Here is a 24,672-nt window from a genome sequence, read left to right on the forward strand (position 1 = left end):
AGCTCAGTGTTGCGTCTGGGTCCTCTAGATTGTTTAGATCCTCAACACCCAGGACAAGTGACAGTGCCCAGGCTCCATTAGCAAAGAACTCATGAACTTGTTAATTATCCATTTTCAGCTGTTTGGCTTATATGTCAGTGCATTTGAGATGGCCAGTGTTGATGGGGAGCATGCATCCTGTAATTTTCCACTGTCCCCAGTCTACCTAAATGTAGTAGAAAATCATTAAAAAGGCAAAGTTGTGCCTGAAGCTTTTCTGCACTCATAAAGGTAGTCAGTCAGTCATGAGGTCCAGGGTGCAATTGGGAGCCTGCAGTTGTCTCTGGGAAGCTGAGGTGTGTCAGCATCTTCTTACTGACAGCAGTCACATCTCATGGCTGCAGGTAGAATGCAGAGGACCCAGAGGAATGATACCCACTGAGGTAGTGAACAAATCCCTGGGAAAAGGGCTCAGGCTCCTAGGCCCTGGTGCACTGTACTCCTGCTCCACTGGAGACGCCTGCCGGGCTCAAGCTAAATACACATCTTGCTCATATTACATCTTGTCCAAGTAAGATTTTCCATTACCACAGCATAGGAGACATTGAGGGCACAGTGATTGCTAAAACCCTACAAGACTGGTTGTCTACACTCAGTGCTGCCAGGGTCAGAAAGTCATCAGCTTATGACTGCGTGGAACTGTTGAATTCTTTCTTCAGTTCGCATTCAGTGAGGTCTGATCACATGCAAGTCACGGCCTACCTTTTCTCCTCCACTTGACAATCAAATCCTGTTGAGCCTGCTGTAGACATTTTTCTTGAAAGCCTTTCTTCCTTTGTGACTCTTGCCACTTACATTAATTAAGTTCCTTACCAACTCCCACCTGAGCTATGGCACAGCCTCTAGTATTCCTGCCTCTGGTCCTTCTCCCAGCTATGTGGTCCTTACTTCTAGTGTTACTTTTTGACAGTAAATCTGTCCATGCCATTCCCTGCAACCTCCCTTTGCTTAGAACTCTTCTTGATCTTTCCTTCATGGGGCATTTAAGGCCATGTACAGCCAACCACAAACTGCCTTTCCAACTCTACCTTCTGCTTCTTCCCATCACAAGGTCTTTGTTACAGATTTTCCTCAGAAAAACGCTATACTGTTCCCCTCTCTGTGGCTTTGCGCATACCATTCTTTCTGTCTAAAAAGTTCTAATCCCCGTTCATCCTTTAATACCCAGTATAATAAATGTTGCCTCACCCCGAAGCCTTTCAATCCCCAGACTCAACCATTGCCATTCTTTACATGCAGTGTGCTAAGTGTTTTAATCATTTGTGTGTGGTGGTGTGTCTTTCACATGAGATTACAAACTTCTTGAGGACAGGTGCTGTGTTTTATTCATCTTTCACCTCCATGTACCACAGTGCCTAGTGTAGTAAGCACTCAGCATATGCTTATCAAGCATATACTGGGCACTACAGGGCAGTGTAGTATTCTGTACCAGACAGTTTACGGTCTGGCAAGGAACATAAATTACGTCGTGATACCACTGCTCAGAATGGGGTAAATGTCATGAGAGGCTTTAATATACGTATACACATAGTTAAGTCACAGATCGAAATACTTGTAGGAGAAGAGCCGTTTGTAATTGGAATTTGTTTTTAATGTGGTAAAATATACATAATATTTATCATTTTAACCACCTATAAGTGTACAATTGGGTGGCATTACATACATTCGCAATGTTATGTAACTATCGCCACTCTCTCTTCCCACACCTTTATCATCATCCTTAACAAACACTCCGTACCCATGAAATAACTTCCCCATTTCTGCTCTCCCCAGACACTGGTAGCCTCTAGTCTATTTTCTGTCTCTATGAGTTTGCCTGTCCTAGATACCTCATATCAGTGGAATCACAGTATTTTTCTTTCTGTCTGACTTATTTCACTAAGCGTAGTATTTTCAAGGTCCATCTATGTTGTACCATATATCAGAACTTCATTCCTTTTTTGGGTGGGTAATATTCCATTGTATTAGGTTGGTGCAAAAGTAATTGAGGTTTAAAAGGTTAAATAATTGCAAAAACTGCAATTACTTAGCACCAACCTAATATGTATATACCACATTTTGTTATCCATTAACCTCTTGATGAATACTTAGGTTGTTTCTACCTTTTGGCTATTGAAAATGATGCTTTGTGACATTGGTGTACAAATACATATTCCAGTCTCAGCTTTTAGTTCTTTTGAATATATACTTAGGAATGGAGTTACTGGATCAGTCAGAGAATAGTTCTCTGTTTAATCTTTTGACAAATCACCAAACTATTTGCCACAGTAACTATACCATTTTACATTCTCACCAGCAGTGCATGAGGGTTCCAATTTTTCTACATCCTCACCAACACTTAGTTTCCTTTTTCTTTTTTTAAAAAATTATAGCCATTCTAGTAGGTGTGAATGGTATTATCTTTGGCTTATACTTCAGTAAATTGTCTTGCTAATTGGTTCTATCTTGATTATTGGCCATTAGTGATCACTAATAAACTGTTTTCACTTTCCAAATCTTGTATTTAACAACAGAAAACCAAAGCCTGACCAAAACTTTCATGCACTGGCACGTGTTAGTAGGGCATAAGCCCTTTCTTAAACTTGGGAGTTTGAGCAGAAAGGGACTTCTTAGAAAGTTTCCTAATTATTCTTCCATAGCATTTGTTATAGAGCAGGCAAGGATCAGGGATCTGTTCATGTTTAACCTGTTCACTTCAGAGAGTTAGTTGGCTATTATCTTGTTAGAGAGACCAGTGACAGAGGAAAGCTCAGTTGCCCACTTTGTGTTTTCTTACCTTTGCAGTCTCAAAGTTCTTGTCCAGTCAGAAGCTCTCCTTTTTACTTCTAACTGCTTTTGACTCCAAATCTAGAACTATAGTAGATGGCAGTAATGGAACTAGAGGTGGTCGTGAAACTCATTTCATGGAAGAGATTAGTCTGAGCAGGGTGTGGGGTTTCAGAGACCATGTGAGGACAGACTGAAAAGGACAGGAGTCGGGTCTCCTTAAGCTAGAGTTGTATTTGAAAACCACAAAAAGAGCAGCAGCATGTGCACAAACTTTCTCACCCCCCCCCCCCAAATCCTTGTACTCAGGGAGCTTTCTTGAAATTTGTAAAAGTGCATGGACATCAATAATATAAGGTTATTATGACAAATATTATAAGTAAGTCTTCTTGGTAGCAATATTAAAAACCATGTGAAGGAAAAAAAAAAAGCTTTGGAGAATTTGAAAGGCTCACAAAAAATGAGGTGATGCCTTTTCTATAAGATGCCTTTTCTATAAGACCCCCTTTTAGGGTTATTGTGAAGATTAAAGAGATAACACATATGCTGGCGCATGGTAGGCATGTAACAAATGCTAGCTCGTTATGTCATTATGGAGAGGTTTTATTGAATTGACAGTATATCCATTGATTGCAAGCAGCAGAGACTGACTTCTGCTAACCTAAGCAAACAAGGGAATGTATTGGAGGGTAGCAAGGCTCACAGAATGGAAAGGAGCGTGTAACAACAGTCCTCAGGTAGGAAAGATACAAGGAAGTTTAGGGATCCTCATATTGGTAATAAGAACTTAATATAGTCTCTTTGGGATAACCCAACTTTAGCTGCTTTTTATCTTTGGATATCTCTACTCAGAAGTGAGAGTCTGATTAGATGAGTTGGGTCTCTGCCCATCTCTGTTCTGAGGCGACAGGGTTCTAGGATCACAGCCAGCCAACTCATATGGAGTTGGGGAGTAGTTCCCAACCCTAAAGAGGGTTTGCGGAGAGAGTGAGTGATACTCACCCCAGACAGTATCAGAGTACCCCTAAGATCTGCTGATCCAATGGGGTCGGTGATGGACACAACCAGGCCGACCCAGGGAACAGCCTCTGGGTGCTTCTCTTTGGCCCTAGAATCTCAAATGCCCTGACTTGTGATCAGTGCCAACCCAATAGGACCATACCTATCTGACATCCGTCCTTGAAATTTCTCTGGTTTTCCATGTTTATTCTCAAGTGTGGTGGCTAACGCAAAGACTCTTGACTATTGTGATAGTAGAGGAAAGACCACTTTTTGATCTTTGTGGGTGGCATTTCTTTTCGTATGTTCAATTATGATTACTTTTTCACAGTTCTCATTTATCAGCTCACGATCAGGGATTTGCTCTGGGACTTTATTATGCCTACCTAGTCAAACCTTTTTTCATCCTGTTATTTATTTATTTTGGTCCAGACATGCTACTGTGTGTTTGAGCTTGTTGAATCTTACTTTGTTTCTAGGATACTTTTTCAACAACTCAGATTTTTACTCCTGTTTTCCAAAGTACCGAAATTAGCAATTTTAGCTTTTTGCTCGTGTGGCTCTCCATTTCTGATATGACTCAGAAGCAGAAAGGTGTGACAGACAGTACAGAGAAGACACTAGATTTAGGGACTGGTTGTCTGAGATAAAAGTCCCGACTTTGGGGCAAATCATTTGACATTTTTGCTTCTGTTTTTTTGTTTATAGAATCAAGACAAAAGTAGCAGTTAGTCTATGAGCTGCTGGAGGGCAAAGTATGATTGTGAGGCCCAAATAAGATCATATACGTGAAAACATTATCAAATCAAATGTGATGTGTGCTTATTATTCCCACTACCATCATGATTATTATCAGTACAGATTTTCAGTGGAGACCCCCAGCATTATTTCCTTTCAGACTTTGTGCCATCAGTGCTGTTGTTAAAACAGTGACTTGTTCAAGCCACTGTTGACCCTCTGACTGGATTCTGCATGAAACTTGTCATGTGGGATACAATCAAAAACTTCAGAAAGCAGAGTGGACTATCGCGTTATCTTCCTCTCAGCTGTATGTCCTGGAATAGAAGATTAAATTGGGATGATAGTTTGACCTTCATATACCCCATCAACTTCTTTTCAGTGTGAATACAGACTTACTGATGTTTGTGAATGCCTTGTCAAGTGGCTAAATGACTGTCATTTCCAAGGCCAGCTATCTCTTGATTGGCTCTTTTCCAAACCTGAGGAAAAGGCTCCTGTACTTTGGGACCATTCAGAAATTAAGGCTTCTGGTTCTGCATTTCTGCTTGCTAACCATGCATCATCTCTAATACACACACACACACACACACACACACACACACACACACACGCACATGCACGCACATACAGTTAGAGTTAGTTGTATTTGTTATATTTTGTGATCATTACTGAAAGACCCTTAGTAGATATTTTTAGTCATAATGCCAGTAAATGTGTTATGTGCACACGTGTGTATTTGGTCTCTCCCTTTTCTCCTTTTACTCTCACCTGTTTCTGTGTCTCTCACATGATACTGTGCACTGAATTAATTTCTGGCATTAAATTGAAATAACGCTGGCCGAGGTTCAGTGCACACAGCCTATTGCCATGCAATGACTGGGGCTTGTTGTGTTGATTCTGCAAAGCATTGCTAATGACACTGTTGGATACTAGAAAGACAACTAAAAGCTGCCCCGCAATCTTTTGCACTGTGTTTCAGCCTTATGATGAATTTGATATGTTCCTTAGGCTTCAGTCAGCAACTCTAGCCACCTTTTATCATTCATTCCTTTTAACAAAATCTGACCAGCCTGCTACTGTTAGCAACCTGGCCTCAAGCTGGCAGCCTTAAAGCTTATTCTCACGTTCGTGCTCTTCAGTTGTTGTGTTGTCCATACCAACCTGCCATTCTCCCACAGCACAGTTACGCCATTTCCCCCTAGTTTGCCCAGGAGTGGGGCTCAGCTGTACTAGCGAGGTCGGAGGTAGTAGTTAACTAGCCACTGAGGACCCATCTGCTAGTCCATCTCTAGCTAGCATCGGGATTGGGATTCCCTGAGTTGTGTTTACCCAAGACCAGACTAGCACTTCTTAGGCTTGCCTCTACCTGAGGCATGGGGCACACAAAGTGGCTGCCGCATTATTGAGGGTGTTTGTTCCAACACAGATAAGCACTGGAGTCGGACTGCTGTGGACTCTAATCTTGACCCACTTTTTCCTGGCTGTGTAACCTTAACCTTCCCAAACCTCAGTTTCCTTTTCTCTAAAGTGGGGATCGTAACAGTACCCATCTCACAGTGTTGTTGGGAAGGATTAAGTGAGCTCATACGTATAAAACTCTCAGCATAGTTCTTGGCACATGGTAAACGGTGAGTTATGGGACCTGTTGCTGGACTCAGATCACTTTCGTGGCACGTGTAGTCTGGGGAGAGAAGCAGCTTTGTAGAAGATAAAATTTGTAAGCTGAGTGTTAGAGGAGAAGAAGGACTTAGCATCCCGGTGGATACAGAAAGGGGGAGGAGTCCCAGCAGCAGCGCACTTAACTGTAGGAGAACATGGCATGCTTGTGGAGCTTGGTGGGGTTTACTCTGAAGGGTGAGATAAAAGCGGGGAGTTGGGACGAGGCGAGGCAGGAAAGACCACCAGGAGCAGATCGTGAAGAACTTTGTAGCGCTCATGGAGTTTACACTGGATCCTCCATCAGTTCCCCCATCCACATAATCTGGTTCCTCTGTTAAGCAGTCACATAAACGAAAAGGGGAAAGGGCAGTGAATTGGCCTCAAATGAACTGGCATCTCTTTAAAGCTAATATTCCTCCTTGAGAATACTACATTAATTAAACATGTGCTTTGCAAGATTCATTATTGCTTTGCTCGTGCTCCCTGTTGGTTGTCTCATTCATTAATCGGCTGATTAGTAACCCTGAACTCTTGCATTCCCCCCCCTCCCTTTTTTTGCATTCCCTTTTTAATATACTATGCTGTTCCCCCGGGACATAAACTCCAGGACCCGTCCCTGGCCTGCTCATGTTTGTTTTCTTTGCCCCTTGTGCCTGCCCCTGCTATAACATTTGTAGTATGTGTTAAGTAATCCTTAAGGTAACATTTTTATTATGTCATAAAAAGTGCATGGCAAATATATTATAACTCATGGACTTTGTTTAAAATGAACAGATAATTTATTGAGTGTGTTACATGAGCCTTGCTCCCCTCCCCATTTCAGCTGAGACTTGCTGCTCATTTAGCCTCGCCTCCTATTGAGTGCTCCCACCCTGTGACATGCTGGGAAAGCAGGCTCAGGGTTGGTTAGAAATGACATCATAGTTTATGTACTCAATAAAAATTTAATTAAGTCATTACAGGAATTGCAGTCATCATTTAACCCTCTGATTTCTTCTGTTTAGTTTATTATTAAACATTCAGTAATACCAGTCACCAAATCCTGATGGCTTATAAAATATCTGCATGAATTTTAATAGCTTAAATAAATGGGAAAATATGAGTAACTGATATAAAAGGAACCTTTTCCTTGTGGTGGTGCTGTATGTATGGGTTTTTATAAAAAGCCAAGCATTGTGGAAAGGATAAGAGTTTAATAAGAAAACAGCTCAACACTATCTGGGAGGAGTTTCTCCTCCCGTTTGTCCATCTGTATATTCGTGGGCAGGGTGCTGCTCCATGTAGAATGTTCCAGCAGTGGGGACACAGAACCTATACACCAGCAAACAAAAGCTTAAGTGAGAGAATAAAATCCCAACAGAGGTTCACCAGAGGGAATATCCAGCTCCCCTTGGCTGACGGGCTGGCTAGAAGGGCCCAGCGGGGTGAGTCCAGTAGTTCAGGAAGCTGCTCTCACTTACGCTCACCTGTTGCCTGCAGATCATGTGTCTGCACTGATCAAGCTTCCATCCTCTTCCAGGAAGGGCCCTTTTCATGATCTAATCCAGCCTGGGTGATGATATCTGCAAACCATCGCTAGCTGTGGCAGCTTGCCATCTCTCAGCTAGAGGTGAGGGGGAGAGGCAGCTCACAGGTCACTAGAGTTAGAATATAGGACAAGGAGGCAGAGGAGCCTTACTAATAAGGAATTGCACTCCTGCTGTCCGTTCTCCTGGGCAATGGCCAGCCAGAATGCAGGTGCATCCCGAGAGGAGTAAGTGTGTTCATATGTAAACAGACCTTACTGAAAAGCAAGAACTGAGGTTTGCAGATTAATGTGTTGGTGATCTCTGGAAATGTCCTGCAGATGGTGAAGTAGGAAAAGCACTCATCCAGAAATCCGGTTCTAATCCTCACTCTGACACTAACTTGATGTGTGACTTTGGACAAGTCTCTTCTCTTTTTGGGGTCTCAGTTCACCATTTCCTCAAAGGGATTGAGCCAGGTGATTTCTGAGGGCCCTTGCAGCTCTAACGTCTCCTGGTTTGATGAAACACATAAACCAGCTCTGTGAGGAGGTTCAGTATATGTTTACCTCTGAGAAACGCTCCTGTCTTTGTGTTTGACACCTTTGACATTGTCCGTCTGTGGCTGGTTATTCTTGCACAATGAGGAGAACAACTAGGATGGGAGTAGGGAGAGCCCCCCAAATGAGTATCAACAATTTCGGGCTCTAGTCCTATCCTCACATTACGGAAGGAATTAACTCTAGTCTGGCTTGTTCCTTGACTCTCCTTTCACCTCAGCCCATTCTGGAGGATGATGCAGTAGAAGTTGGGCAGTGTGTGTTTCTGAAATTTCAGAAACATGGAAGGTACTAAGCAGCAAAACAAAGGAAACAAACAAATGGGTGTCATTGGCTAGACCACGCTATGTGTGGCAGCTAGGCCCTTGTAAGGATTCGGTCTTCAGCATGTCTGTCGTAAACCCTGCTCTGGGCCAGGCCCTGGACTGGGTGTCAGGGGTGCTGCGATTACTCAGACAGAGTTCCTTATGTGCTTTGAGTGGCTTACAGACTAGTGGGAGAGACAGGTCCTTAAGCAACTCTAAACCAAGCAACTCTAGGCAGAGAGCTTTGGGAACACAAAGGATGGTAGCTAATTTGGCCTGGGTTGAAGGTGGGTGGGAAAGGTCATGGATTGCACTACCAGCCTACACCCAATCTCACATTTTCCAGTCTTAAGCTTCACAATTCTTTCTTTTTGAAAATTATCCCTGACTATAAAGTATTGGAACCGATTTCAGTTTTATGTAAACAAACCAGAAGATATTTACTCATAATCCCTTGCATTTGCTGAGCACGTCACAGCCTACCAAGGCTTTCAGCATGCATTGTTGAATGAATGAATGAATACATGCTAATTCGTTTGTTCTTCAAACCAGCCCTGTGTGTAGGACATTGAAAAGGCAACAAAATAGACTCAGAGGTTACTTGACTTACCCAAGATCACAGCCTATGTATGTGTGTAGCAGAGTTATGACTTGAACCCAGGTTTCCTGAACTAAATCCTTCACTACTCCTTTCTGCCCTTCTTCAGAGCCCACTGATACACCACGAGATTAAGTCACTCAGTCTTTGATTTATGATCTAAAGTACAATTTTCCTCCTGGAGGTAGAAACTTGATGGTACGTCAGGTGCACGGACTTTGGAATCAGACTCACCTGGATGCTAATCTCAGCTTTATCACTAATTTGCTGTGGGACCTAGGGCACGTCACGTCTCCCGTCTGAGCCTCAGTTTTCTGTGTCTGTAAAAGCGTGACTATAGAGCATCTGCCTCTTTGCGTCCCAGCGACGGTTAGAGGAGATGCTGCCCATAAAGCACCTGGCTCTTGACCAGCGCTCTGTAAATGGAGGCGATGATGGCGGGCGTGGTTCCAGTCAGGGTTGTTATTCTCCACAGAAAGGTCCAAATGACTTTTGCTTGTTTTTAAAATTTGTCAGTTTAAATACTCCATGAGTCCTTACTAAACATTACACATTACACCAGGCTTTCTGCTGGAATCCCAGAGAGGAATGAAAGCTGGGTCCTACCCTCAAGCATATTCCTGGAGGTCATATTCCCAGAGGCCAAAGTTTTTCCCCATTGAAGACATTCGGTGAACTGCACTCTAGGCTCGGAAGGCTCTGCTGGCCCTTCTCTGAGCGGAATCGTACCAGGGTCTCAACGGTCTCACTGGAATTGCATTCCTGAAATAGTCTCTTAACAGTAACGATCTTACTACTTCAGCCCATCTTACTCTCCCCTACTCTCTACAGCCTTACAGTCTCCCCTTTCTCCTCAGCTTCTCAGAACCCTGCCTCTCTTCCTCTTCTTCCCACCTCTGTCACTTCCTTCTTCTGGCCTTTTACCACAATAAGCTCTTTTGAGTGGTCCTTACGACATTTCCTAACCTGGACCCAATGTGTCTTTCCAGTGTTCCTGCCCATTCACCCTCCCTGGTACTCCCGAGATTGTCTTTCCTGCCTCTGCCCCTTTGTACTCCATGTCCCCTCTGTCTAGGATGTCCTTCCTCTCTTCCACCCCTCACTGTCAGACTCCTCCTCTGAGTTCCACTTAAACATGGCCTCCTACAGAACTCTTCCCCAATCCCCAAAGCAGAGACTGTTTATCCTAAAATTCATTCATGGTTCACCCCTTTTGGAATAGATTTTGAGACAACACATTGTAGGATGATTACCCTTGACCCTTGAACAATCTGACACTGAGCCCCCCTCCTCTCCGCTCAGTCGAAAATCCACGTATAACTTTTGACTCCCCAAAAACTTAACTACCCTCGGTATCCACATGGGATTAGTTCAGGACCCCCCGCAGATACCAAAATCTGTGGATGCTCTAGTGCCCTCTATAAAATGGCCTAGATCAATACCTTTGGCCTTCTTCATCCGCAGACTTCCACCTGGGGATCAGAAACAGTACAGGTACTTACTGAAAAAAATCTATGTATAAATGGACCGGCGCCGTTCAAACCCATGTTGTTCAAGAGTCAACAGTAGTTCTTACATGTCTGCTTTCCCATACTAACCTGTGTGCTCCTTCAGTCAAGAAACTGTTTCTTCTACTCTGTGCTCTTAGGATCTAGCACAAAACCTGACACATGATTGGGGCTCAGTTCATTAAACTGAGTCACTGCTTTGTGTAATTTGGCATCAAAACCTAAAAGAAGCTGTCAGTCTGGGGAGTATCCCGACAGATCGGGGAAATGGGGATGGACTGGCACTTGACCTATTTGAGACCCTCTCTCTTTGTTCTACTAAGAGTGTGTGACAGCTAAAGGCCGAAGATCCTACTATTTGGTGTGTTCCTTTCTTTCAACTTTCGTTTCTGCCATTTTATTTCTGTAGGTTAACCCGTATATCCTGAAGAAAAACATGATGGCCATGACAAATAATTTCTATGCAGCAATCTTGGGATACGATGAGGTAAGATCATGTGCTAAGCCTTAGGCTGAACAGTGGCCTCCCCAGCAGAGGTTTTGACAAGAGCCTCTGACTGGACCTTCAGGGGTTGTCACTGCCTGCCATTACGGCTTAGTGTTTATTTCCTCATCTTCATTGGCAAATAGAATGAATGTGCCCTGGTTTGCCTGTGCTTGGGAAAGAGAGCATTTTATAATATGGGCAGGTCATTCAACTAGTCAGCATTTATTGAGTGCCTGTGGGGAGCTAGATGGAGGAACAAAGGCAAATCAGTCCCTTTCGTAGCTCCTGGTGCCCCTAGAGAGAAGAAGACATACACACGTAAGTAGTGCCATCTGCCAGAAAAGTTGCACACTCTTTTGGCTTTAATTATAAAAGCAGTACATACTCATTTTGAAAATTCATAAAACTGTACCTAAGTGGTTGAAGTAGAAAATAGAAGGCCTCTTTCCTATCCTGCCAACTTCCCTGCCCCAGAGAACTCTGTTAATAGTCTGTTGGGTGTCCTTCCAGACATCCATGCATACACCATACACCAACACCTATATATTTATTTTCCTTATGCAAATGGGAGTTAACACTATACACACTATTCTGCAACTCACTTTTTTCACTAAAGAACATGTCTTGGGCATTCTTACACATTAGAACATTTAGATCTATCTCCTTTTTTAATTAAAAAATATACATAGCAAAATTTTAACCATTTGACCATTTTTAAGGGTACATTTTAGTGGTATTAAGTACATTCGCATTATTGTACAACCATCACCACCATCCACCTCCAGACTTTTTCCATCTGCCCAAATTGAAACTCTACCCATTAAACACTGTTCTCCTATTCTCCACTCCCTACAGCCCTTGGTAACCACTATTCTGTTTTCTGTCTCTATGATGTTGACTATTCTAAATACCTCATATAAGTGGAATCTTACAGTTTTTGTCCTTTTGTGTCTGGCTTATTTCACTTAATATAATGTCTTCAGGTTTCATCCATGTTGTAGCATCTGTCTCATCTTTTTTCCCGTGTTATTATGGGAATTTCAAACACATAGAAAAGCTAAAAGAATGGTGTAATGAACACCTGTGTGCACACCACCAGGATTCATCATACCTCATCTTTTTAATAAACCATGTGTTTTTATGCTCATTTTGTGGTTACCTCCAGATTTATCATCCCTCTGGGAAACAGTCCCAGAACTTCCCCAGGCTCAGCGCATTCCATCCTCCCTGGACTCCACAGTTCTTGCTATATTAGTGTTAACTGCCATCCTGGATGGGTGGGGGTTTTCTTTTGGGTAATGGCAGTGTTTGTATTTCTATTGGGTAATATGGTGCGTGGCACGTGGTAGGTGAAGAGTGAGGAAAGGAGGAAATGCATAAAAGAATGAAAGTAAGAAACTTAGAGTTCAGGCTGGAGGAAATGTTATCAGCCTGAAGATAATAATTAAAGCCAGGAGATAAGCTTACAAAAAAAATTAAGTTAAATGACTTGGTTAGGGTCATAGCACTAGTTAAACTTGAGATTTCCTGATTCCCAAACCACCAGATATCCTCAGTTATAAGAGAGCAATTTAGATTGCATACCACACACATCATTAATTTAACATGAACTTTGTAGGAGTGTGATGGGAGTTGAAACACTGCTTAAATCTATACATCAGTTGTTAAATGAGATGCATTCTGACTTCAGAAACCTTACAGTGTATAAAGAATGAGGCTTAGAATTGAAGCAATATAAGTCTCTATTAGCATTTTTTTGAGGTGTTTATTGCAGATGGTGTAGTTGATTCTGTTCACCAGTGTTAATAAAGAGATTCTGAATTGTGTCTTCTCCGTCCTCCATCCCAGTCCATTTTGGCAGAGCCACCTTACAAACATATGCCTGATCACAAGTCACCAGGGGTGCTTTTTAAATCTAATTTTTGAGAACCTCTGTGAAGATTGCAGATCAATAGGAGTGGTGCCTGGTATTTCAACAAGTAGCCCAGATAACTCTTAAGAGTGGGAAAGTTTGGGGAATGTACTAATTACCTGGGACACTTTTTAGACTATCAGTTTGGGTTCTATGCCCCAAAAGTTCTAATTTAACTGGTATAGGTAGGCATCTATAATTGTAAAAGTTCCCCAGGTAATTTTAATGTGCAACTCTGGAATGGTTTTTCTTAAATTTTAATATGCATGCGGATCACCTGGAGACCTGGGTGAAATTCTGATTCTGACTCAGCAAGTCTGAAGTGAGGCCTGAGATTCTGCATTGTTAACAAGCTGCGGGTGGTATGGATGCAGCAATTCTGCAAACCACACTGGGAGTCACAAGGTCTTAGAGCTGTGCTGTCCAGTACTAGCCACATGCAGCTATTTTGATTTAAATTCATTAAATTAAAAGTAATTCAGTTCCTCTGTTTCACTAGTTGGATTTCAGGTGTTCAAGAGCTATATGTGGCTGGTGGCTACTGTAGTGGACAGTGCAGCTGTAGAACATTTCCATCATCAGAAATTTCAAGTGGATAGTGCTGTTCTGTAGCACCCTTTTCCTAGAATCTTGCTTGGATTATGCCGCCACCCTAGACACTTTTGGAACCTTCCTGTTTCTGCAATATTAGGTCCAAAGTTTTCCATGGAACTTCAGGCCTTCTGTGAACAGTCCCCATTGTGACAAGTCCTATCCACATTTATTAAACTCCCATTGCCTGCCAATGTGTTGCCTTCTAAGTGAGGCCATTTGCCTCACTGCCCCACAGACATGCTGTGCCTGATTGAGGCTCTTCTGGACGACAACCAGGTATAAAGGGTAGCTGAGTCTGTCAGCTTTGACCCTGAGGACCTGGTTCAAAGCCTGGCACCTTATAGGCAACCCCTCTAAATATTTAGTGAACTAAAATTATTCTATCTTCCTTAGAATGTCCTGTAACTCTCCAAATATGCTCCATTCCTGAAGGCCCCCTTTCCCACACAGCTTTCCCTGACCTCTCTAGATCTCTTTTTTTTACTCTAAATTTCAGCATCCATCCATCTATCAATTTAAAAGTTATTTATTAAGTGCCTACCATGTGTGATGCACTGGGAGTATATTGGTGAATAAAACAAACATGGTCTGGTTCTTTCCCACTGGAGCCAACCTTCTAATGGGGAGATAGGCAGTAAACAAGTAAACAAATAAGTAATTATAAATGGAATGCAGTCATAGAGAATAACAAGGGGAACGTACGTAGTGTGGACTGGGAAGGTCTCTGAAGAGTTGTCATAGAAGCTAAGACTCAGGAATGAGGAGCCCGGGATTTCCGGTCAAGATGGTGGCGTAGGTAAACACCGTGCTTGCCTCCTCTCACGACCACATCAGAATTACAACTAAACTACAGAACAACCATCATTGAGAATCGCCTGAAGTCTAGCTGAACAGAATTCCTAGAATTAAGGACATACAGAGGAAACCACCTTGAAACTGGTAGGAGGGACAGAGAGGCAGAACAGGCTAGTCCCACACGCGTGTGTGGCAGTTAAGAATTGGGATATGCAAGGGATGGTGGGCTGCGCCCCCTGCAACTAAGATTGAACACGGCACCTTGAGCTGAGCTGCCGCTGAGCTCCCGGATGGCTCAGTCGGTTGGACCGCATACGTTCAACCACAGGTTGCCGGTTTGGCTCCTGCAGGGGATGGTGGGCTGTGTCCCCTACAACTAACAACGGCAGCTGGACCTGGAGCTGAGCTGCGCCCTCCACAACTAAGATTGAAAGGACAACAACTTGATTTGGAAAAAGTCCTGGAAGTACACACTCTTCCCCAGTAAAGTCCTGTTCCCCTTCCCCAATAAAATCTTTTAAAAAAAGAAAAAAAAGAAGGGGAGAGATATCTCAGCTGCAGAGGTCACTGTGGAAGAGCGAGAGGTCCCAGCCCCACACCAGGCTTCCCAGCCTAGGGATCTAGTGCTGGGAAGAGAAGTCCCCACAATTTCTGACTGTGAAAGCCAGTGGAGATTGTGGCAGAGTGAGACTGAGGGCTGCTAGAGTCCCAGGTGCTCTTCTCAAAGGGCCCACTCAGACTTACTTGCTGATGGACTCACTCGCTCTGAGCTCCAGCACTGGGGCAACAGCTCAAAAGGTGCCAGGGACATATGGAGATTTTTTTTTTGGGGGGGGGGGAGGGTGAGGAACAGAGTTGTCTGGCTTCAGGACGAGTGCTGGAAGAGCAGTTTTCTCCCAGATAGAAGTGCTGGCAGAATCCATTTTTTCTTTGTTGAGCTCTCTCCCACTCTTGATGTGCAAACGCAGGCAGCTGCCATATCTGAGTCTCCATAAGCCTGGCTAACAATGTTCGCCCCACCTTGGTGATTCCCTGAGATCTCATCCCACCCAACTTGTGGATCCACCCAAGCCTCTTCCAGTGGCTTCTCAGTATAAATGTCCTGTCTTGACTCATGCTGCGGACTTTCCTAAAATCTCTTAAAGGTTCACAAACCCCAAACAAGCAGCATCTGGCCTCAGCATGCCCCATACCTCTTGCTGAACAGCCACAAGCCCAGCACTATTGGCAGCCAGACTCACTTCAAGGCTTGGCCTCTCCCAGACACCTCTAAGCCCAGTGTGGGTGGCTGCCATTTGCAGATTTCTTTGTGGATCATGCCAGGTGGCCCCGGGCGGCACAGGTTGCAGCTGAAATTGGCCTGTGGTGGGGCCCCTCCCTGAAGGCCCTGAGGCCAGCACACTGGGTGGCCAATGTTAGATTGAGCCAGAGCACCACCCAGCTGCCTCTGCAGACGGCACACCCAAAAAGCAGACTGGGCAGGCACTGGAGCACTGCTAGAGCAAATCCTGCTCTGTAGGGTCAGCCCCTGCACAATAGCTCCTCCGCTGTAGTCTCTGCCAGTCCTCACCAGTAATCAGCCTGAGGGTTAATCCCTTCCACTGACATGCAAACAGCAACCAACTCTCAACTACAACAGGAGGGCACGCACAACCCACACAAGGGAAACACCTGCCTCAGGTGACCAGGGAGACTTCATGACTGGGCCCCACAGGGCACATACTACATAAGGCCACCCTATTAAGACTGGGAGACATAGCAGCCCTACATAGCAACAAACACTGAAGCAGCCAAAGTGAGGAGACAAACATATCTCAAATGAAAGAATAGGACAAAGCTCCAGAAAAAGAACTAAAAAGGGAGACATGCAATCTACCAGACGCAAGAATTCAATACACTGATGATAAGGATGCTCGCTGATCTCAAAGAGAACTTTAACAGAGAGATAGGAAACATCAAAAAGAACCAGTCAGAAATGAAGAATACCATAACAAAGAAAGAATACATTAGAGGGATCAACAGTAGATTAGATGAAGCAGAGCATCAAATCAGTGATTCAAAAGTTAAGGTAGCAGAAAACACCCAATCAGAACAGCAAAATGAAAAAAGAATCCAAAAAAAATGAGGATAGTTTAAGGGAGGGAGTGCCTCTGGGGCAACATCAAGTGTGCCGACATTTGCATTATTGGGCTACCAGAAGGAGAACAGAAAGAGCAAGGAATTGGAAACCTATTTAAAGAAATAATGACGGAAAACTTCCCTAACCTGGCAAAGGAAATAGACACACAAGCCCAGAAAGTGCAGAGTCCCAAGCAAGATGAACCCAAAGAGGCCCATACCAAGACACATCATAATTAAAATGCCAAAGTTTAAAGACAAAGAATCTTAAAAGCAGCAAAAGAAGAGCAGTTAGTTATCTACAAGGGAGCTCCCATAAGACTGTCAGCTGATTTCTCAGCAGAAACTTTGTAGGCCAGAAGGGATTGGCATGAAATATTCAAAGTGGTGAAAAGTAAGGACCTACAACCAAGATTTTTTACCCAGCGAAGCTATCATTTAGAATAGAAGGACAGATAGAGTTTTCCCAGACAAAAAGCTAAAGGAGTTCATCACCACCAAACCAGCATTACAAGAGATGTTAGACTTCTTCAATTAGAAGAAGGAAAAAAACTAAAAAATATTAATGATAAAATGGCAATAATTACATATCTATCAACAATTACTTTCAATCTAAATGGATTAAATGCTCCAATCAAAGGATAGCATGGCTGAATGGATCAGAAAACAAGATCCTTACATATATGCTGCCTACAAGAGACTCACTTCAGATTGAAAGACACACATGGACTGAAAGTAAAGGAATGGAAAAAGATATTTCATGAAAATGGAAACAGGAAAAAAAAAATGCTGAGGTAGTAATACTTATACCAGACAAAATAGACTTTAAAACGCTATAATGAGACAAAGAAGGACCGAGTAATCCCACTTCTGGGTATTTATCCAAAGAAACCCAAAACACTACTTTTAAGGGACATGTACATCCATATATTTATTGCGGCATTAATTATAATAGCCAAGACATGAGGCAACCTAGGTGTCCATCAACAAATGAATGGATAAAGAAGAGGTGATACATATATATAATGGACTATAACCCAGCCGTAAAAAAGAATGAAATCTTGCCATGTTCAACAACATGGATGGACCTAGAGGGTATTGTGCTGAGTGGAGTAAGTCAGACAGAGAGACAAATGCCATATGATTCTGCTTCTATGTGGAATCTAAAGAACAAAACAAACTCATAGATACAAGGAACATTTTGATGATTGCCAACTGGGAAGGGGGTGGAGGGTGGGTGAAAAAGGGGAAGGGACTAGGAAGTACAAATTGATAGTAACAAAGTAGTCATGGTGATGTAAAGTAGAGCATAAATAATATAGTAATATTATAATAACCATATAGTGTCAAATGGGTACTAGATTTATTGGGGTTGATCACTTTGTAAGTTACATAAATGTCTAATTACTATGTTGTACACCAGAAACTTACACAATATTGTATGTCAACTGTCAGTGGAAAAAAAAAATTTTTTAATGTAATTAGTTCCATCACCAAAAAAAAGAAAATGAGCCAGCCATGTACAGAGTATACCTCAGAGTTTCCTTATACAGATTAGCATTTGCTCATTCTCCAGGATTTAATTCTGTGCTGCTGTTTGATGTGCATTACCTTTGTTCCTTCAACTAGATTGCAAGCTGCCTGTGAGCTGAGACCATTTTGCTGTGATTCTGTGTTCTTAGCATCATGTTAAGCACGTAGTGGTGTCAAGTCAGTCTTCACTGAGGGAAACTGCTACTCTAAAGCCTTAATTATTAACCAGAGCCAGGACAGTCCCTTTGGCGTCCTCTCAGTTATTCTAGACCTAGGTGTCTTCATTTTCCTGATGGATGCTTGTGCTGTATCGTGAGGGAAAACAAGTAGGCACCCTAGTAGATTGTGGGAAAATTGCCATGCAACCTAATATTTGGCTCTCACGCACCGTTTTTCCTTTCCTGCTTCCTAGTTTTGAAATTTATACTCTCTCAGACCAGTCTCCCATTTGTTTTCACTGATTTACTAGCAGCATGGTGGCAAGAAGGTTGAAGCTGGCTTTGTGGATTTATTCAGCCATTTTTACTGCACTTTCACTCCGGAGTCAGGCACCATCCCCTGACCTCACCAGTGCATTCTGGTCCTAATTCTACCACCACTTAGCTAGATAACCTCTAAGCCTCAGTGTACTTTTCTTTCAAATGGGGATAATAATACCTGTTCTTCCTGGCATACATAGTCATTAGGATCCAGAAATTCCGGCCGTCTGGAATAGTAAGGCTGCTATCACTGCTGATCAGAGTCTTGAGTCATCCTTTTCCTTCTGACAGCCCAGGAACTGATCATGGGTTAGCCCCTTCCCAGCCATCTCACCCACCGTGAGGCTGTGTGTTTACAGCAGGCCATGACTCCCAGGCTTCTGCTGTCCTGTGCTGTGCTCATCTCCAAGTCCTCAGAATACCTGCTCCCACTCCGGTTCCTTCCCGCGTAGCACACGTGGGTCGCTGCCAACAGCACTCCGGCATGTGCCCAGGGCACTTCAGACACAGGCAGGCTGTTGTGTTAGCAAATAGCTCGGAAAACGGTGTTGTGCCTGAGCTTGTCCTTGGCTCTTATCCCCATCTACCGGAAGAAGCTGGTTTTCCTGACTCGGCCCTTGTGCCAGGACAGTCTCTCAAGTGGTGGAATTTTAGGGGTGTTTAGCAGAAGCATTTGGAACAGGTGGACTGTTTTCCCACAAAACTGTCAGTACCCCATATGGGACACTGCCCTTCCTGGCAGCAGAACTAAAGCCAGACTTCATGTACTGCGATGCCCCAGAGGCCAGCCCACAGCATAATTCGAATAAATGGTCCTGGGTCTTTGTGTAATGATTTACCACTTTCAGGACCTTTCATGGCCATTATCTCTTAATTCCTGCAACAACTCCGTGGGATGGGTATTGTTATGCTTGTTTAGCCCATGAGGCTCAGGAAGGGCTAGTGGCTTTCCAAAGCCTGTAGAGCTATCAGGTGACAGAGCTGCCATTTGCACTCAGGTGGTCTGATCCCCAGATCCCACTGTTGTTTCAACTGTATCAACAGCTCCCTGCCAAAGCAAGCTCTTAATCTTTGTATCTGATATATTGCACTTAAAACACCTTGACATTATCTTACATTTATAAATTCAAGGATGCTGTGAGAAGGGCAAGTATTTTCATTTCTATTTTATAGATGAGAAAGTTGAGACTCGGGTTTAGTGAATTGCCCACCATCTCTGAGCTTGGCAATGGCAGAACTGGGACTTGCTCCAGCCGTCTAACTCCCAGTCAGCACTTTTTCTCATTCCACACACTACCTTGGCACCTGGACCGAGCAACTTCTCAGGGCCTTTCCCTTCAGTCCCCCTTACCCAGGAAGCAAGACCCTCCCCCTGTCCTCCCTTAGAGGTCCAAGCTAGAAAATGGCCCTAGTCCATGGCCCAGCTGCTGATTAGCCTCTGTGATATTTGGACTTCTCAACAGAGGTCTCCTCTGTGCCGGAAGAGACAATATAGGCACACATGCACACAGGCTCGGAGCATTCTCTCTGTGACCCATGGCAGTCCTGCCAAACAGGCTGTTCTGTTCCTCTACTTAGAGGCTGGGCCAGCCATGGCCAGCCCAGAGCTGGGTAACTCTGAGGCCAAGGTACCTAGTTTCCTTTCCCAAAGGGCCAGCTTCCTTGCAGATGTGCAGCCTTGGCCCAGTAGAGCAGGTGTAGTCCACGCCCTCCTCTGTTCCTGGGGAAAAATACACACTTAAAATAGTTCGAGCCCATGCCTTGAGGAGAGCAATGGAACCACAGCTGCTACTATTTCTCTGCTTAGCCTCTCAAGTGTTGCCTTGGTGCAGTGCTGTGGCGTAGAGGGAGCGGTGACCTGGGAGGGTTGACCAGACATGAGCCCCATCTCTGCGTCAACCTTAGCCCTTCTGGGTCTCATATTCTTCTCTGTATTTATATATTTTAATGAAGAGTTGGACCAGGTGCTCTCTAAAGACCGCTTCCAGCTCTATGTATCTGCTCCATTTCTTGTAGTATCTGTAATGTCCTGAGCCAATTCTTGGGTTACTGACAGGTTCACAATATCCCCAGCTTTTGTATCATGGCTCTTCCACACTCCTCGGAAAACCAGTTGTACTCTGTGTTCCAGGGGATCCTTTCAGATGATCACGGGCTGGCTGCCGCCCTCTGGAGAACCTTCTTCAACCAGAAATGTGAAGACCCTCGACAACTTGAATTGTTGGTGGAATATGTGAGGAAACAGGTGAGTGGCCCTTCCCCTCCTCTCCAGAGTCTCATGGAAAGCAGTCCTTTCTGATGTCTGCCGGTGCTGGACTGTCAGAGGATCCTGAGAGGCTGAGTTCCCAGAGGCTAGTCTGAAGGAATTCTGACCAGATTATTTCAGCACTGGGCACCAATGAAGAGCACCTTCTGTGTATCCACCGTGCGCTAGGCAAGAGGTCAGGGAATGGGAACGGAAGGAAAGGCACCAAGTAGTCTCCTGCTTTCAGAAACTTTTAGTCATTCATTCACTACACATTTGATTGCCTTCTGCATGCCAAGTGCTATGCTAGATCCTGGGCACACAGTCCTGTAAGATACGGGCATGGGGTACAGTGCAGTCACCCACTGTAGCCCCACTCTGTACCCTCTGTGAGCTCCAGGACTCATATTTCCTGCTCCTGATTTCTAGCAGGTCTGGGTTCCAGGCAGCATGCCACAGACCCCTTAAGCTTCTTTCCACGGGGTACTTGCTATGCATAGTCAAGTAGGGTCCCGCCACTTCATTCCTCACCCCTCTGGCTCTCCAGGGCTTTCTGACACTCAGGTTTCTAGGAGAAAGCTCCAGAGTGAGGACTGCTTAGCTACAGTTTTCCTCAGAATTCACTCCGTGATCTCTCTGCCCCATCATCTTGTATCGAGAGGAAATCCATACTTTATAGATGAACGAGCTGAGTGGCAAGGAAGAGAAACATAGAGGCTTTTCCAGGGTCTCCCAGTGAGTCAGCCTGCACAGCTGGCCTAGAACCCTAAGCCGGGTGATTCATGCAGCCACTGGAGGCCTCAGCTGCTCCAGACGGCTCATCAGCTCAGGCTGTCCCATGAGTCACACCTTTCTTTCATGGACCTGACCCCTGGAGCTGAAGGGGCCTAACCCCATAATTATGCTCTTATTCACCTGTGTCCATGGCCCCAACTACCAGAAAATGGAAAGCTAGGCTCTGGTTCTTGATGAGAAGACGGTCAACAGGACCAGTCTTGCTGGTTGATTGCTGGAAAAGCTACATACTGAGGCTCTTCATACCCAAAGGGTAGAGAACCCCCAAAGCCAGGACTTCTGTTTGATCATTCTTCAGATCTGCCAGAGCCAGAGAGAAGGCACTGTGGCCAGAGGGCCCCACCCACAGAGAATTCTGAGACTCACCACTGTTGACTGGACTCGCCCTCAGACAGGAGTAGCAATTGGCAAAGCAAATGCTATGTTTTCTGAGGGACCAGCCCAACATTTCCAGTTGCTGTGGTGGGCTTGTGCCAGGGGCCACGACAAGGACACAGCTGGGACCTCTCTGTGGGTCCTAAAGGAAGGGGCTGCCATCCCAGTGCCTCTACGAGAAGTTCCATATTGCCCCAGCAAGAGGCAGGCGTCAGGCATCAGGAAAACAGTGATGGGACTCTCAGGGAAGCGTGGAGCTTTTCTGGGGACTCAGTTCCATCAGCAAACCTACAGAGCACCTACGGTACCAGGCACTGTTCACAAAGCAGAGATTAATAAATCCTCGTCCTGCCCTCAAGGAGTCATCTCCTTGAGGCAAGGAGCCGGGCCGGCACAAGGCTAACATGGAATCAATCAGTCTGTGAGGTGACACAGGTAGGAACAGAGTGCTGTGGAGGCCAAAGAAAGGAGGGACTAAGTCTGACTGGGGGGATTGGGGAGACCAGGAAGCTGAGCAAATTGTAGTCCGGCACCGGTGCTGGTTGGTGTGGTAGGTGGCCCGAGACCCAGCCAGAGGTCGTGTTGAGATTTCTATCCCAGGAGATGCACCTAGTGGTGGCCTTAGGAGAGAAACGGAGTAGTTGGAAAGAGGAGTGGATTTAGGGAAGGTAATGGGTCAGTTGATCTTGCACTGGAGGACAGCAGGACATGTGGACATCTAGACCTGAGGTACGGGTGAGAGACGGGTTCAGTTCGAGGGTCAGCAGCCTGAAGATGAAACACCAGGAGTAAAGGAATTCTTGGAAGAGGGAGATGACCCAAGGCCTAAGGTGAGGCCTCTGGACTCCTGCCCCCTCCCCTTAGCCTCCAAATGCCTTCTCACCCCCAAACGGAGCCTCATCTTTCCGGATCCAGTGCTGACCCTGCTCTGATCCAGCTCTCACCCTAGATTTTGCCTGGCCACTCGAGCATTTCTCATTCTTCTGCCCCCCTTGTTAGCAGCAGCCTGGGGACTCCCCCCAGAGACGGCCTGTATCTCCTGAGACTCTGCCACTCATTCGATCACCTGCTTCTTGCAGAACTGCCTGACCACACCTCCCCTGCAGCCGTTCCTATTCTCCGTCACAGGTGTCCCCTCTCTGCAGAGCTGTTCAGGGGCATAAACTCCCAGCCATCCATCCTAGAGGGATGAAACCCACTCACCAGAGTCAGGACCAACCAACTAAGGGGTCAAAGCTCACTAGAGATGTACGTTGTTAAAACGAACAAAGTTCCAGTGACTTGCAGTATACACGTGTTCTGTCATTTAATCTTGTCGTAAGTCCTGTGGGGTGCATGTTACTACCCCCTCTCTCAGACAAAGAAACTTAAATCTCAGACAAGGGGCCTGGCTTGCCTTGGGTACCATTGCTACTCTGAATGGATGGACACACACACACACACACACACACACACACACACGCCCACCTACCTCAAGGACATGTCGCCTCCTGATACATTCTCCCTAGAAGTCTTTCAATCCTGAAAGTTAGGGCTTGTATGTCTGTGTCTGATCAGAGGCATGATGGGGAATTTCCTAAAGAGTTTCCCCAGTGACTTTATCTGGGAGATCAGAGTTCGTTCTCTGTGCCCCCCCCCCCCCCGCCCCCAGCATCCCTTGGCCTGGGATAGTCAGAAGTTCCCTCATGCCCCCTTCCCACGCTTTCCTTTGCAAAGCCGATTCCTTATGCCGCCTCACGTCTGTCCTGCCCTGTTCCTTTCCTGTTTCCTGCTGTCCCCGTTGCAGATTCAGTACCTGGACTCCATGAATGGTGAGGACCTGCTTCTGACAGGGGAGGTCAGCTGGCGCCCTCTGGTGGAGAAGAATCCTCAGAGCATCCTGAAGCCCCATTCCCCAGTTTATAACGACGAGGGTCTTTGATGGGCTTGTCCCTCTGAAGAAAGAGCTGGCCAGCTGGCTTTGAAGAACCGCCAGGAGAGAGGTGCCTGTTTGGCTCAGGACCCTGAAGAAAGTGGCCTGAACTGACCTACGAACAGCATCTGTCAAATACCTGGCCCCATTTGTATTGATTTTCCTCTTAGTGTGTGCCCAGGAATCTGACCTGGTTGGGTACAGTGCTGGAAGAAGCTCTTCTGGGGTGTCCTCTTCCTCAAGAGAAGCCCTGAGCAAGAGCTCCCAGCGCACATTCCCAAGTGCCCTCTCGCAGCCGTGTGGTTGACAGCGTTTCCCAAAGGCCACAGAAGGGATAGAGAAGGCTAGAAAGGCGACACCCCCACCAAGGGCCCACTGTGGCCTAGGAGTTGTTCGTAACGCTGCTGAGTCAAGACAGGTTGACCATGCTCTGTACCCTGGCTTTGAGCCTTGAGGTTGAGTTGGCCATTAAAGGAAACAGAGACTTCACTCTGCCATGATTCTTCTTTATTCCAGGGTCTTTTAGAAACTTAGATCTGAGGTGGCAGATGCTATAAGCTGAAGAGTACCGCCCAGCTCCGAGACAGGGATGGGGAGAGGGTCAGGAGGGTCTCTGCTGCTGCTTCTGCCTCCAGTTCATGGAGACGTCACTGTTCTGGCCACGCCACAGCTTCTCAGCCCCCGTCGCCTGGGGCCCCAGAGGCCTCTGATGGCCAAGGGCTTGTCATCTCCCAAGTCATTTGGATA

The 24,672-nt window shown here is 45.2% G+C and overlaps 1 protein-coding gene across 1 annotated transcript in view; it reads left to right on the forward strand.

Annotated features, from left to right (window-relative positions):
- The window catches only part of UQCC1 (ubiquinol-cytochrome c reductase complex assembly factor 1), a 90,186-nt gene extending 65,772 nt beyond the window's left edge, over positions 1-24,414 (forward strand). The window contains exons 8-10 of the mRNA XM_019733379.2: positions 11,090-11,167; positions 20,730-20,843; positions 23,800-24,414. Of these exons, the coding sequence (XP_019588938.2) occupies positions 11,090-11,167; positions 20,730-20,843; positions 23,800-23,934 (327 nt within the window). The 3' untranslated portion in view covers positions 23,935-24,414. The remainder of the gene's footprint in view (positions 1-11,089; positions 11,168-20,729; positions 20,844-23,799) is intronic.
- The last annotated feature ends 258 nt before the right edge of the window (positions 24,415-24,672 follow it).

The sequence above is a fragment of the Rhinolophus sinicus genome, linkage group LG13, assembly GCF_036562045.2.
Source record: "Rhinolophus sinicus isolate RSC01 linkage group LG13, ASM3656204v1, whole genome shotgun sequence".
Taxonomy (NCBI): domain Eukaryota; kingdom Metazoa; phylum Chordata; class Mammalia; order Chiroptera; family Rhinolophidae; genus Rhinolophus; species Rhinolophus sinicus.